Source organism: Mus pahari, chromosome 16 (assembly GCF_900095145.1).
Source record: "Mus pahari chromosome 16, PAHARI_EIJ_v1.1, whole genome shotgun sequence".
Classification (NCBI taxonomy): Eukaryota; Metazoa; Chordata; class Mammalia; order Rodentia; family Muridae; genus Mus; species Mus pahari.
In genome coordinates, this window is record NC_034605.1 from 11,622,426 (window position 1) to 11,636,799 (window position 14,374).

At 45.7% G+C, this 14,374-nt stretch overlaps 1 protein-coding gene across 2 annotated transcripts in view; it reads left to right on the forward strand.

Annotated features, from left to right (window-relative positions):
• Window positions 1–14,056, forward strand: part of Pitrm1 (pitrilysin metallopeptidase 1) — a 32,293-nt gene extending 18,237 nt beyond the window's left edge. For both annotated transcript variants that reach the window (XM_029547567.1, XM_029547568.1), the window contains exons 16-27: window positions 1,461–1,596; window positions 2,771–2,891; window positions 3,006–3,082; window positions 3,314–3,479; window positions 4,519–4,619; window positions 7,030–7,150; window positions 8,238–8,309; window positions 8,903–9,015; window positions 11,298–11,423; window positions 12,361–12,506; window positions 13,364–13,466; window positions 13,596–14,056. In XM_029547567.1, coding sequence (XP_029403427.1) covers window positions 1,461–1,596; window positions 2,771–2,891; window positions 3,006–3,082; window positions 3,314–3,479; window positions 4,519–4,619; window positions 7,030–7,150; window positions 8,238–8,309; window positions 8,903–9,015; window positions 11,298–11,423; window positions 12,361–12,506; window positions 13,364–13,466; window positions 13,596–13,689 — 1,376 coding nt within the window. In that variant the 3' untranslated portion in view covers window positions 13,690–14,056. The remainder of the gene's footprint in view (window positions 1–1,460; window positions 1,597–2,770; window positions 2,892–3,005; window positions 3,083–3,313; window positions 3,480–4,518; window positions 4,620–7,029; window positions 7,151–8,237; window positions 8,310–8,902; window positions 9,016–11,297; window positions 11,424–12,360; window positions 12,507–13,363; window positions 13,467–13,595) is intronic.
• Window positions 14,057–14,374: the final 318 nt, after the last annotated feature.

Consider the following 14,374-nt stretch of genomic DNA (forward strand, 5'->3'; position numbering starts at 1 on the left):
TCTCACTTGTCACGTCTGATATATTTATAATAGATTTTTGTATGCAGCTGAGAGAGAGAGAGAGAGAGAGAGAGAGAGAGAGAGAGAGAGAGAGAAAGAGAGAGAATGTGTTTCTAGGAATTGGGGTTAATGTTTTGATCTTTTAATCTACAGATTTTTTTTTTTATTTTTCCATTTTCATATGTGGGTATGTGTGTGTGTGTGTGTGTGTGTGTGTATACATGTATGTGGTTGTGGGAATGTCTGGGAACGTGTGTGTGTGTGTGTGTGTGGAGGTTGATATTGGCATCATTCCCCACTGACTTCCTACATTATTTATTAAGGCAGGGTCTTTCAACCCAGAGTTGAGTGCTAGGGCTACTTTAGTTAGACAGCCTTTTCTGGGGAATCCCACCTCCAGCCTTCACAGGTAGAACTGCAGGCGGGCTGCTATGCCCATGTGACATTTTACATGTCTGTCTGTCTGGAGAACCAAACTCTGGCCCTCAAGCATGGTCCCCATGCTTGTGAGGCAGGAACCTAACGAGTAATCACCCAGCCCCTCATATATTTTATTTAGAAGTAAATCTCATTAAGTGTCTCCAGTAAGTTTCTATTTCTTTAATAGGGACAGTAAATCAGTCATCAACAAGTGTTTCCATTCAGTTTCCATACAGTGTAGGGCACTGTGCTAGGTGAGGATATATAAAATAGAATCCAAAAAAACCTACCCCCAGAGATGGGGAGACAACCTGAACGTGGGGCCCTAAGGACATTGAGGGCTTGTGGAGGACAGGGCATTACCCACTGCTCCTGAAGGGTAAGGGGACTCTGCGGCAGACCAACAGCGTGTAGAGTGGATGCTGCGATGGAGTCGGGTGTTGTGAGCATGTCCATCCACATGGACCTAACTCTGCTGATGAAGGGAAGCACTCAGTAGAGGGCTCGGTTACTGGTGAGACCAACGCGCTGAGATGCTGCTGAAATTAGCTGTGAGGTCAGAAAGACAGGATCCTTCTTCATCTCAGTGCTTCAGTGAGCAGGGATGCGTTACACTGCAAAGGGTTTCAATATGACAGTGCAGTGGGAAACCTGTATCAGCTGCTGGAAATGAGCAGTACATTTCTATGTTCTTGCAAGCTAAAACTCAGACAGCTTAAAAACTTTCATCCTTGAAAAACAGTAGCATGATTCCTTATATACTAAAAATGACAAGGGGCTGGAGGTGTAGCTCAATTGGGAGAGAATTTGTCTAGCATGTGCAGAGTCCTGAGTTCCCTCCCCAGCATCATATAAATAAACCAGGGGTAAGTGCCCCTACCTGTAATCCCAGCAAGAGAAGTCAAGACTTCAAGGAGATCCTTTGCCAAAACATCTAGTGTGAGAGCAGCCTTGGATACATGCGATCCTGATTTCAAAAACAACAGCAACAAACAAATTGAAATTTGATTAATTAAACCAAGAGCATTGCTTCTGTGTTCCAGCTGGAGACATCCCTGTGCAGTACTGCCCGCAGCCCACCAACGGCATGGTGTATTTCCGAGCCTTTTCCAGTTTAAACACGCTGCCGGAGGACCTGAGGCCCCTTGTGCCTCTCTTCTGCAGTGTGCTGACCAAGTGAGTTGTGGAACGCAGTAGATGCACATCTGTGCTACTCAGCATGTTTTCATGGTGTGTGTGTGTGTCCGTGTGTGTCCTTTATGTATTTGTGTTATGTTCATACCCTCCCAGGGAGTCTCTTAAACTTTGTGTTGTCACAGTATGCACAAGCTATTTACTCTCTTATAGTCATATTTTCTTATCATAAATAATGTTACAGTATGAATCCACAGAAGGGATAATACTTACGAAGGCATCTGTACAGATGGATCTCCAAAGATCTTGAAGAAAGGACAATATACTTAGTCGGGAGATAGGAACAATTCGGTGTAAGGAGTAGCTGCAGCTTAAGGAGTAGCTGCAGCTTGAGGGTGTCTGCAGAGCTTGGTGGACAGCCACCTCTGTCTCTCTGCTTCTCTGTAGAGCTAACTGCAGCAGCTACTTCCCCATCCCCCCCAGGCCTGGCCAGGGTGTGGATAGGTTTGGAACTGTGCGTTTAGTTTCTCTTGACAGTGGCAAACTGAGATGGAGCAGCTATGGATTTCCTCTCTTCTTATAGGTCAATAAAGAGAAACCAAGGCTGGGACATGGCCCAACTGAGGACCGGATTATAATGGAAAATGTCCCTGACCTTTGGAACGTTCTGTCCCCATTCTCAACCATTTCAGTAACTCCCAATGTTTGCCCTTTTAAACTGGTTTTCATGCCCCTCAGGTGGATAGATAATGTTTCTTCTAGACATATTAGCACACAGTTTTCTACATGTTTTTCTCAGATCCCTCCCAACCCATTGCCAGATATTCAAGCAAATGATGTATGTGTGAACATATTTAGGAGGAAGAAAGTACTCATAAAAGATGTACAAGCTAAAGGCTGGAAAATCACGTTCAGCCTGTTATCTTTAGTAAGGGGTACTAGCTAGCTACTGAAGCATTTAGCTAGCTACTGAGCACTGGACGTGAGTTCCAAATGGAGAAATGGATTTGTACCCCTGTGAGAGGGCATATGAGCTGTGTAGAGGGTTAATGCCAGCATGCTTTCAAAACTGCGAAGTGTACAGGAGGTATGGAGAGTTGTGGTTATTTAATTAGCATACACATAACCTGTGCGTTTGAAAATGGTAGGCAGAGATGCTAACTCAGGTGCTACTCAGATGGGCTCCGGTAACTCAGGTGTACTTCTTGCTCATCAGGCTGGGTTGTGGCATCCTTAGCTACAGAGAGCAAGCCCAACAGATCGAGCTGAAGACAGGAGGCATGACTGTCACGCCCCATGTGCTCCCTGATGACTCACAGCTGGATACCTACGAGCAGGTAGGTGGGCCTTCATGCTCCGTCATGATGTAGTCAGCGGCTTGTTTCCAGGGTGTCCTCGTTTTTAATGGTACTCTAATTAATTTAATCTTGTATCTTTCCTTGGTGATACAGGGTGTGTTATTTTCATCTCTCTGCCTGGAGCGGAACCTGCCAGACATGATGCATCTGTGGAGCGAAATATTTAACAAGTAACTTTACTCACACCGTATATTAATAAGTGAGAGTATGACATATCTAACTCTGAAATGCTTTGCCAAGTGATTCGCCTCACTTGTCAGATTTGAGTCAGATTTTTACTTGTAATTAATTCCTAAGCACATATAAGAAAATGGAAAGATACTGAGTTTCTCTGTAATAATTTCCCTGTGGTATCGGAGGGAAGCTGGCTCACTCTCTAAGACTTCCCTCTTCTTTTGTAGTCCTTGCTTTGAAGAAGAAGAGCACTTCAAAGTGTTGGTGAAGATGACGGCTCAGGAGCTCTCCAACGGAATTTCAGACTCGGGGCATCTCTATGCAGCCCTCAGAGCAAGCAAGACTCTGACACCTTCAGGGGACTTGCAGGAGACCTTCAGTGGGATGGATCAGGTGGGCGCTAGCAAGGCCAGGTGCCGGTCCTGATGAGCAAGGCTTGCTGAAGTTGGTAATGTTCTCCAGTCATACATGATTCTACCGCAGAAAACTAACCTTCTAAAAGCTGGGCTTGGTGGTTTTATGCTTGGATCCCAATGCCCAAAAGGCTGGTGGGTCCCTGAGGATTGCTGACCGGCCAGCCTAGCCTACTTGGTGAATTCCAGGCCAGTGAGAGACAGTGTCTCTTAAAAAATGTGGGTGGTTCCTGAGAAATGAAGACAGAAGATATCCTCTGGCCTACACACATACACATACACACACACACATTTGCACGCACGACCATGAAAAATGCTTGTACATGCATAACCACACACCCATACACTGAAACCAGAGGGCTTCTAACGTACTACTGATTTCTAATTACCACTGACATAAAAACTTACAAGGCGCCAAAGTTATTGTTGTGCTGTGCAAACATCCTCTTCTATGACTCTGCCAAATTCCAGAGAATCGCAAGTCATCCTCTGGCATTAGATATTCTCCTGATAGCCTTATGAAATACCATCATCGAAGGCGATTTAAGGAAGAAGAGATAGAATCTACCCTGGAAAGGCGTGACGTCATGAGACAGAAGCAGAGACATATTTCCCTCTGTGCCCAGGAAGCAGAGAGAGAAGAGGGAGTGGGGTGAGGCTAGCAACCCTCCAAGCCCACCCCAGTGGATCTGTATTATGTTCATGCCCTGATGGCAGTCACCACCCAGGGAGTCATCTTGTTTCTTAAGCTTAGTGTTATCACATTGTGTGCAAGCTATTTGCTTTCTTATATCGTATTTGCTTTTGGCATACCCCCTCCAGCAAGGCTCTACTTCCTAGGAGTTCCATACTCTCCCCAGACATCACCCTGACCTTCCAGGGACCAAGGATTGAAATGCATGGGTCTTTGGAATACTTTTTGGTCCCAAGCACCACAGCCGTCAGGTAAAGTCTGTTTGAACTGCGCAGTATTCGGCTGTCAGTGTGGTCTGACTCGGTGTCTGCCTCCTTTGGTTCAGGTGAAGGTGATGAAAAGAATTGCAGAAATGACAGATATCAAGCCTATCCTGAGAAAACTGCCCCGGATCAAGAAGTATCTACTAAACTGTGATAACATGAGGTCGGTGTCCCACCTGTCCCCAAACAGCCCTTAGGAGTCACATCATTTTGTGAAATGTCATTTTTAGGTATTTTTCATTTGAAGATGAATTTACCTGAATTTATCTTCAAAACAGAAAGTGTGTTGGTGTAGGTGTTAGGTTCAAGATTGACTCCAAACTTTAAATTAATGTGGTAGGGGAATGAAAACAATTGCATTTTAATTTAGTAAAAGTTGCATGAGGTAGACAAGAAAGCAACAAATTAAAGTCTAGAACTTCGGGCTGGAGAGACGGCTCAGTAGTTAAGAGCACCGACTGTTCTTCCAAAGGTCCTGAGTTCAATTCTCAGCAACAACATGGTGGCTCACAAGCATCTGTAATGAAATCTTATGCCCTAAGATTCATTATCTTATCCCTATCTTCTGTGAGACATGGAGAAGGTTATTTTGCTCGGTATCAGTGTCCTGGTTGGAGTTTCTGCTCCTGTGATCAAACACCATGACCCAAAGCAACTTGGGCAGGAAAGGGGTTATTTGGCTGACATAACCAGAGTCACAGTCCACTGAGAGAAGACAAGAGAGGCACTCAAACCAGGTGGGAGCCTGGAGGCAGGAGCTGATGCAGGGGCCACAGGTGACTACTACCTGGTGAGCTTCTTCACTATGCCTTGCTCTGCCTACTTTCTTATAGAACCCAAGACTACCAGCCCAGGATGGCACCACCCACAGTAGGCTGGTCCCTCTCCCATCAGTCACTGATTAAGAAAAGGCCCTACAGCTGGATCTTACAAAGCATTTTTCTCAATTGAGGCCCCCTCTCGGATGACTCTAGCTTGTGTCAAGGTGACAAAAAGCTAGCCAGGACAGCCAGTGTCTTGAAACAGCTTGTGCACATTACGTTAGCTTTCTGTCCTCGGGCTTGAGCATAAATAAAAACGAATTCTCCGTAGTTTACGTACAGTGCCTTGCTACCACTAATACTGACTTAGTACTCACTGATGATCAACAAGACAAGGCATAATCAAAGCTGCTGTTTGCATAGATTAGTGATACATTTCTCCAGTCAGTTGTAGAGAATCACTAACAGATGCTACGGGGCTGCTAGCTGGCAGAAATGGGGCCAGTGCTCCAGCCCTGGGAGTCATGTCGGCCTGGTCACCCCAGGGCCAACTGAATTCAGTGCTTGCCCTTCTGCCCCAGGCTTGATTTAGTCTAGCCTTCACTATAAATCCCCAGGCTAGCCTGGCCCAGCACTCACTCTCACATCCCAGGCTAACCCTTCCCAGTGTTCATTTTACACCCTAGCACTTACCTATACCCTAGGCTTGCTTCCTCCTGTGTTCAACTTCACACCGTAGACTAGCTTAGCCGGCTCTCACTGTAACCCAAGACCAGCCTGGCTTACTTCACCACCACAGACTGTCTTCTTCCTTCCCCACAAAACTCTTTGCAAGTGTCTTACTTGCCATAAATTGATAATAAACACAAGCAGTGAGTGTAGAGCCCTTATACTGCTAGCATTAATCCAGTAGTGACGGCTGTGAATTTAACACCCAAAGTGGGAATCATGCTCACTGTCAAAGCACTACAGGATTCTGAAGAGTCCTACTGCTACTGAAGAGTTTTGTAAAAGGATGTTTTAAAATGTTTTTGGCACCTTAAGTTTCTGTTTTGTTGGACTGAAGAGATGGTGCACCAGAGAAGGGAATAAAATCTGGAGTTTACAATAAATAAATGAATAAATAAATAAATAAATAAATAAATAGGGGGGGGGGAGAGCGTTTGCTGCTCTTGCAAAGGACTAGAGTTCGGTTCCCAAGCACCCTGAGCAGTTCACTGCCTGTAACTCCAGCTCCAGAGACTCCATCATCTTCTCCTGGCCTCCGCAGGCACCTCCACACATGTCCCTGTACATAGAACATGTAGACGTGCACTCACGTATATATTCATCTTGTTTATAATTCTCTACTTTAGCAGGAAGTGTGTAGTTTCAGATTGTTGAATTCTTTTGTGGATATTCTTTTTTTTTTTTTTTTAATTTTCCACCCTTTGTTATAAATCTGAAGGTATTTATCAGAGCTGTTAGTGTCCTCTCTCTCTTCTCTGCACCCTTCAGAAAAATCACTGTATTAACAGCTGTGAGGCAGTGACATGTGTGCGTGCGTGTGTGTGTGTGTGTGTGTGTGTGTGTGTGAGAGAGAGAGAGAGAGAGAGGGAGGGAGAGAGAGAGAGAGAGAGAGAGAATGAGAAGCCCTGCATGACTGCACATCTACATACTGTTTCTCTTGAACAGCCTTCATGTATCTTATGACAAAAGCAGTGCCAGTCCCTTGATGTCTGTGTCCCTTGTACACAGATGTGATAAGTTAGTAAAACCATGGAGGAGAGGCTCAGTTCAGTGGTTTTACACGTACACATCTCTTGTCTGCAGATGCTCAGTGAACGCCACCCCTCAGCAGATACCTCAGGCGGAGAAAGAGGTGGAAAACTTCCTTAGAAATGTTGGCCGAAGCAAAAAGGAACGAAAGCCTGTCCGCCCGCATATTGTCGAGGTAAAGGAACCCAGGTGTGCGTCTCACCTTGACACGTGTCACCTGATGCTCAGGCATGCCGTATAGAGAGCGGTGGATGGGAGGATTCAGTGGATCAGCCTACTTATATGAATTCAGACTCTTTCGCTGGTCTCCAGTCCTACATCATGTGTTTCTCTTCACACTTGGCGGTGAGCTTTCTCCTAACAGGGAAGAGCAGAGCTTGGTGTGGGACGCGGTACCACAAAAAAGAGCCAGAAACCTTGTCTCCTGCAGTTTGTTAGGCTCTGAATCCCACACAAGCTGGTAAAAGCCTTTCACTGGGTCCCATTATTTCATGGATTTCCTTGCGTATAATACCTGCCAGCAATGATCTCAATTGATTCGTAGAGGTTTATTTAGGTTTTCCTTTTTGAGTCTGAGGCCCTGCGAGCCTCACTTGTCACTGCAGAAAGCTGTCACTTTGCAGCTCTTATAGGAATTACCTTAGTGTCATCTGTGATGCGGGTCACATGTCCCTTCTTCCATTCATCATTTGGTCTCATTGATCGCTTCAACACCGTGTGTGTCAAGAGAGCACATGGAGGTGACCTGCTCCTCCGTAGGCCCCTCCATCTAGAGCCTGTCATGTCACCCTAACCTCATGCTTTGGAGAATACAGAGATGTAGCTAGGTCATTGTTTTTGTTGTTACTGTTAACATTTCTCTCTCTCTCTTTCTCTCTCTCTCTCTCTCTCTCTCTCTCTCTCTCTCTTTCTCTCTGTGTGTGTGTGTGTGTGTGTGTATGTGTGTGTGTGTGAAGGTCAAAGGACAACTTGTGAAATCAGTTGTCTGCTTCCACCTTGTGAGTCCAGGTCCGTTGAGTCTTCTCACTGGGCCTGAAAGACAGTTTTTTCATTAGAAAGCACCACAGGGTGGTGGGGGAGGGGTGATGAAAACACTTTAAGTTTGTACACAGGCTGTCTTCATTAACTATTTGAAAAGTGTGCTTAAGCTCTCATCACTTTACAATAGGAAGCCTGTTTGCCTTGGCTAACCTATGTAAGGAACTCTGTAAACTATAAACATTTCAAGGAAGTTTCACTCTTGGATTCTTTTTTATTTTCAGAAACCCACACCCAGTGGCCCCAGTGGAGCTGCACATGTCAGTGGGTCCCAGATTGTCAGAAAACTGGTGACAGTAAGTGCCCCATGCTGTCAGGCTGAGCTCCCTCTGACTCTGAGTGTTCTTCTAGTGGGACCATTCCAGGGCTGAACTGCAACCTTAGACCTGGGGATGTGCTATCTCTTGTTGTTACCAAGGGTGAGCCTTTTTCTCCTGAGACAGCCCAGAATAGATGTCATATCCTTTCATAAGCCTCTACTTATTGGCCCAAATGGTCTCATCACCTCCCAGTTTACTTAATGCAGCATCTGACGCCTCCGTCTCAGCAGCTGCCTGCAGCTGGGCAGTAGCATCAACCCTTCTACTTACGGGTTTCCACAGTTGTGATGCTTGATCTGGTCTTTTGAATGGTAGTTGAATGTGTTCATGGACCATGGTCCACACTCTGAAATGCCTTTAATGTAATAGTAATTTCTTTTTATTGCATCTTGCCAAATGGTGGAATGTTTCTGGTTTAAGTGTCCTATTATGTCAAGCTCAGCTCTCAGGAGTGCCTCCCTAGTGACTCCCGTGGAGAAGGAGATGCTGGGTTGGTACTGCCTGCGTACTACCTGAGGGCCATGTTGGCTTGTGTATCCTACTCTGACCCATAGGCCTCTGCCCTGTAGGACCCCACCTTCAAACCCTGCCAGATGAAGACACATTTCGTGCTGCCCTTCCCTGTGAATTACATTGGCCAGTGTGTCAGAACCGTCCCGTATGCTGATCCAGATCATGCCAGGTAGGAAAGGGGGCGGGGAAGTTCACTCCCCTCTCACAGATGGACTTGAGTGAAATTGTTTGTCCAGCATGATAGAAGGTAGAAAGGGGACAGGCAGGAGACATAGCTCTGTTGGTAAAGTGCTTATTATGCAAGTATGAGAACCTAAGCTGAGACCCCCATTACCCCTCAGAAAAGCCAGGTGTCCTGCATCTGTAACCGCCAATCCACAGAGGAAAAGATAGGCAGACTTCTGGGGCACATTAACCAGTGTAGCCAAATCAGCATACTGCAGGTTCAGTTAGAAACCCTATCTCCATAAATAAAGAACATTCTATCTGAAGAATAGCTGTGGTAGCTGAACTTTTTCTTCCAGTTGAATGACCTTACTTAGTAGCATATGCCAATTAAAGATAAAAGAGCAAAAAGCAAGCCGTTGACAGCAGAATATCAAATCCTGCACTGACGACAATATCCAGCAGAAGTGACTAGATATGCACTGTGGACACTGTCAGCTGAAGTCCAGGTTCAAAGTCTTAGCCGTGTTTTCCCCTTGGGTGAGCCCTCTGGCTTCTGGAAATGGCTTGCCTTCCAGCTGTTCTTGGGGTACAATGTTTGTCATATCCCTTGGGCTCTTTTCTTTCCTCCTTGTCACAGACCCAGGGGGCCAACCTACCCCAGGACATAAGGTTTTCAAGGACACTTGAGATGAATACTCTTTGAGTCTGAGACAAGGGAACCTACCCTGGATACAAAGTCAGCTCTAAGCAAGCACAAGCAGCACATAGCAATTTACTGATATGATTTATAATACAGAGAATAACGAGGGAAGATACCATTGATTTCTGGACCATAATTGAGCGAGTGAGCACACCTGTGTGCGCACACATATACACACATACACACACACACACACACACACACGTCTGTATGTGAGTGCTACAGAGGGCACAGGAGATGCTTTGTACGCAGAAAGTTTCTGCACCAACTTTGCACACTGGACACTGTGTTACATTGTACCAGTCTGTCATCTGCATGCTCTGACCATACCACTCAGGGAGTGCTCATGTGCAGAATAAAACACAGCCCACTAGTAGTCTATAAACAGCACCTTTATGAATAAGATGCCCAGTATTGTGTGCAGTTGTTTATTTAAAGGATTTATTTTATTATGTATTCACTGTTCTGCCTACAGGTACATCTGCATGCCAAAAGAGGGCACCAGATCTCATTGTAGCAGGTCTAAAACACCATGTGGTTGGCTGGGAATCGAACTCAGAACCTCTAGACCTATGGAGGAGTAGCCAGTACTCTTAATCTCTGAGCCATCTCTCCAGCCCCTGTGTGCAGTTATTTTTGTGAATTATTTATATCGCTTAGCAGTCCTGTGTGCAACACCATAGATACTTATGCCCTTAAATGTAAATGTCCTTCAAAAATCGCTTACCCTTCCTCATCTGTATTTAACAATTGTGTAAATAAGTCTTAAAACTGATAAATGTAGAATGAACCCACATGCTTGCATTTGACACACACATGTATGCCTGTGCTACCGCACACATGCGCACCTAAACACACACACACACACACCTTTGTCCCTGCTGTGACAAGACACCAGACAGAAACAACTGCAGAAGGAGGGTTTATTCTGGTTCACAGTAGGCAGCTACAGTCTATCAGAATGAGGAAGCCATGGCAGGATCATGAAACCACACATAGTGTGTCTACAGGCAGGGAGCAGACAGCAGTTACTGCTGGTGCTCAGTTCACACTCCCCGTTGTATACAGTCTGGGACCATGGGATGGCACTGCCCATATTCAGGTCTAGAAAATCCTTCTCAGATATGCCCGTCAAGTTGACAGTCTATTAGCCATCCTGGCTGGGGTGGTGTGCATCGTGTGAGAACTGCAGCAGCATTTTGAAAGTGGCAGAGAGACACATGGACAGTGTACCCCAGGGGTCCTGCGGAGGGACTGATCCACAAGGAGGACAGACTGTCCTGAAGCAGACAGATAACCTGAGGCATCAGCCAACTAGATCGGTGCATCTCTTGAGAGCAAGATCTGGAAACAAGGGACCGTTCCAGGTTCCTCTGAGGAGCAGTTGGACTCCATGCTCTGCCACGTGCTTACAGAGTCTCTGGTGCGTGATGGAGAGGAAGTCATAGTGCTTGGAAGAGGGCCAGCTGTACGCGACCTTACACCTTAGCTGGACTTTAGCTTCCTTTCCAGCTCTGCACCCATCTCTAGGCTTCCTGGGAGCCCAGCTCTCTCTAACTTGTCTTTTGCTCCCTTCATTTCAGCCTTAAGATCCTTGCCCGTTTAATGACAGCTAAATTCTTGCATACAGAAATTCGAGAGAAGGGGGGTGCTTATGGTGGAGGTGCTAAACTCACCCACAGCGGGATTTTCACGCTTTACTCTTACAGGTGAGTTTGGGTTCTCATGTCTCCCGTGTGAGAGCCCCCACATTCCAGCCACTGGCTCTGTTCTCTCCGAATGTCATCATGCTCTGCGAGTGTCAGCATAGCAAAGGTTACATCTGCCCTTTATTTGGTCCCCATCTAGAGCAACTCACCATAGCCAGCTGTGTCTTTCCTGTCTTGCTGCAAGGAACAGACATGGTTGAGTTGCTGTATTGTCTGCATTAGACAAAATTCTAACTTCATACTCAGTGTGCTTTGGTGGAATGCAATCAGAACTTCCTTGTATGGTGGGAGCAGAATCGGAATTGAGATACACTTCTGTTGGGGTTCATAGGAGCGAGACTATTGCCATTTTCTATAAATGGTTAAGTTTCTGAGCCACCGTTGAATTTTTGTATACCATGTGCCAAGAGCACAACCTGCCTCTGATATCCTTCTCCTCGTCCTGACTCTATCATAGAACTGCACTTTAAACATGGGGAGGGTCCCATGGACACACCCCTTGAGGGGGAGCCTAAGGAGCTGAGAGGAGCTTTGTCTTAAACACAACAAAGTGCTCCAAAGATCGCCTTCCCTACCTCCAGCTAACTTCTAGACTATTCTGGGTCTTAGGGAGTTAGGGCTGGTTTAATGTGTATCTTCTCCATGGCTCTTCTATAATGTCCTAGTATTCCTGACACCCTATTCATGGGACTTCCTTTACAGTCTAGCAGTGAGGTAAGCAGGTTAAGTTGCAGTATTAAATACAGGAGAGTGTGTTGTGGGGTTTCCTGAGTCAGATTTAAATGCTCTAGAGAGAGTCTTCTGACCGTGGGTTATGTAGAGTGTAGACTATCAGAGGGGGAAAAAAAAGATAATGAACTGTTAAATGTACATGATTGCCATAGGTTGTTTCCCCTATGATATAATGCTTCAGTATTGGCTCTTTTGGGTTTCCCAGGGATCCCAACTCCATAGAAACACTGCAGTCTTTTGGGAAAGCTGTAGACTGGGCTAAATCTGGAAAGTTCACACAGCAGGACATTGATGAAGCCAAGCTGTCTGTTTTCTCAACTGTGGATTCTCCCGTTGCTCCCTCCGACAAAGGTATCTTGAGTGCTGGGAGCTTGGGTGCATGGTTTCCTCAGGCAGAGTTCCATCCAGTGTTCTGAGCCACCTGTCTCTGTGCTCACATGAGTGAAACATGGTAGCCACTGTGTTGTTCCAGTTTCTCCCATCTCTCTGTCTTATGTAACATATCTACACCTAAAGGCCAGAATATTGACCTTGCAGCTTCTTTTGTCTGTAGAGATAGCTCCATTATTAAAATTCTTATTAAGCAAAAATTTCAACCTTGGTTGAATCCATGTAAAAAGCCAGACACAGTGGAGGGTGCTTTTTTATCCCAGCCCTAGGAAGTTGAGAACAGGGGGAACCTTGGGCTCAGCAGTTGGTCAGATGACCCTACTTTGTTGACCTCCAGGCCAGTGAGAGAGACCTTGTCTCAAAATCAAGGTGGGTGGAGCTGGAGAGATGGCTCATCACTTCAGAGTGGCTATTGCTCTTGCAAATCTGAGCTTGGATCTCAGCACCTGAAACTGGCAGCTAACACCCACTTGTAACTCTAGCTCCAAGGGGATCTGATGGCTAGTTTGGGTAAAGGAAGACATTTTGACACAGCACAAGCCTGACTGCATCATTAGTCAACGCTGCTTTAGTTTGTGGTGTTATAACCTTCACATGTGACCTAAACGAGTCTTCATCCTTTATCTGAAAAGGGAGCTAGAATGGGTTTAGTCCCGTTTTGCAGAGCTGGATGTCAAGTTTGACCTCCCTTGCCCATGCAGACCTCCTGGTTGAAGAGCATACCCTAAAGTGACCCGAGTGTCCCCGCTCTCCTTTGAGCACAGAGGCTCCTCCTGTGCAACCTGTCTCCCCAGCCATGCCTGTGGTTTCACTTTTAGGAATGGACCACTTCTTGTATGGCCTCTCGGATGAGATGAAGCAGGCATACCGGGAACAGCTCTTTGCTGTCAACCACGACAAACTGACCTCTGTGAGCCATAAGTGAGTATGTGTGCCCTGGCTTCCTGCATCAGGCTGGGGGAAGGGTAACTCAGGAAGGTGAAGGCTTCCTGTTGACCACTAAAAAATGCTTCACGTAGCAAACAGTCCAACGTGCCATCTCCTTTGCAGATACCTTGGCATCGGGAAGAGCACACACGGCCTGGCTATCCTCGGTCCAGAGAACTCAAAGATTGCCAAAGACCCATCATGGATCATAAAATAATGAGTGTCACATATCTTTGAGTATGTGTAAGAAACCAGAGGCTCTCAACAGCTGAGCCTCTGAGCTAAATTTAATGCAGATGATCACAAGAGTTACTAGTTTCTTTGTTCGGAAAATCATAGTTAGCCATATAAAACTCCAACCAAAGGTGTTTATTGACTGGCAAAAACTCTTAAGGAAGTTCTGTGACCATGAAGAAAAGATTAATCATGCATTAAATGACAACAGTGAGCAAATTAAGCTTATGAAACATGTATTTTAAATATAAAAGCCAACTCCAACCTACCTGGGCTTTACTAATTATTTCAAACAATGATTCACGACAATAAAGTGTGGACCTGCATTTAAGAAAAATGGCTTAGCATCAAAAAAGCACTTGCTGCTCTTGCAAGAGACCAGGTTTGGGCTGTTAGCTTCCAACTAGCAGCTCACAACCATCTGTAACTGCAGTTTCCAGGAATCTGATGTCCTCTTCAGGACTCTATGGGCACTGCATGCATTTGGTGCACAGACATGCATGTAGGCAAAACATTCATACACATAAAGACTAAGAACAAATAGGTCACTTAAAATAAATATAAGGAGCGTAAAGAGTATGTGTGTGGTCACACCACAGACCTGAAGGAGAGTGTAAATGCTGAGCTCAGCAGAGCCGCCCAGTGAGCATCCATGAGTGCTTGTCACG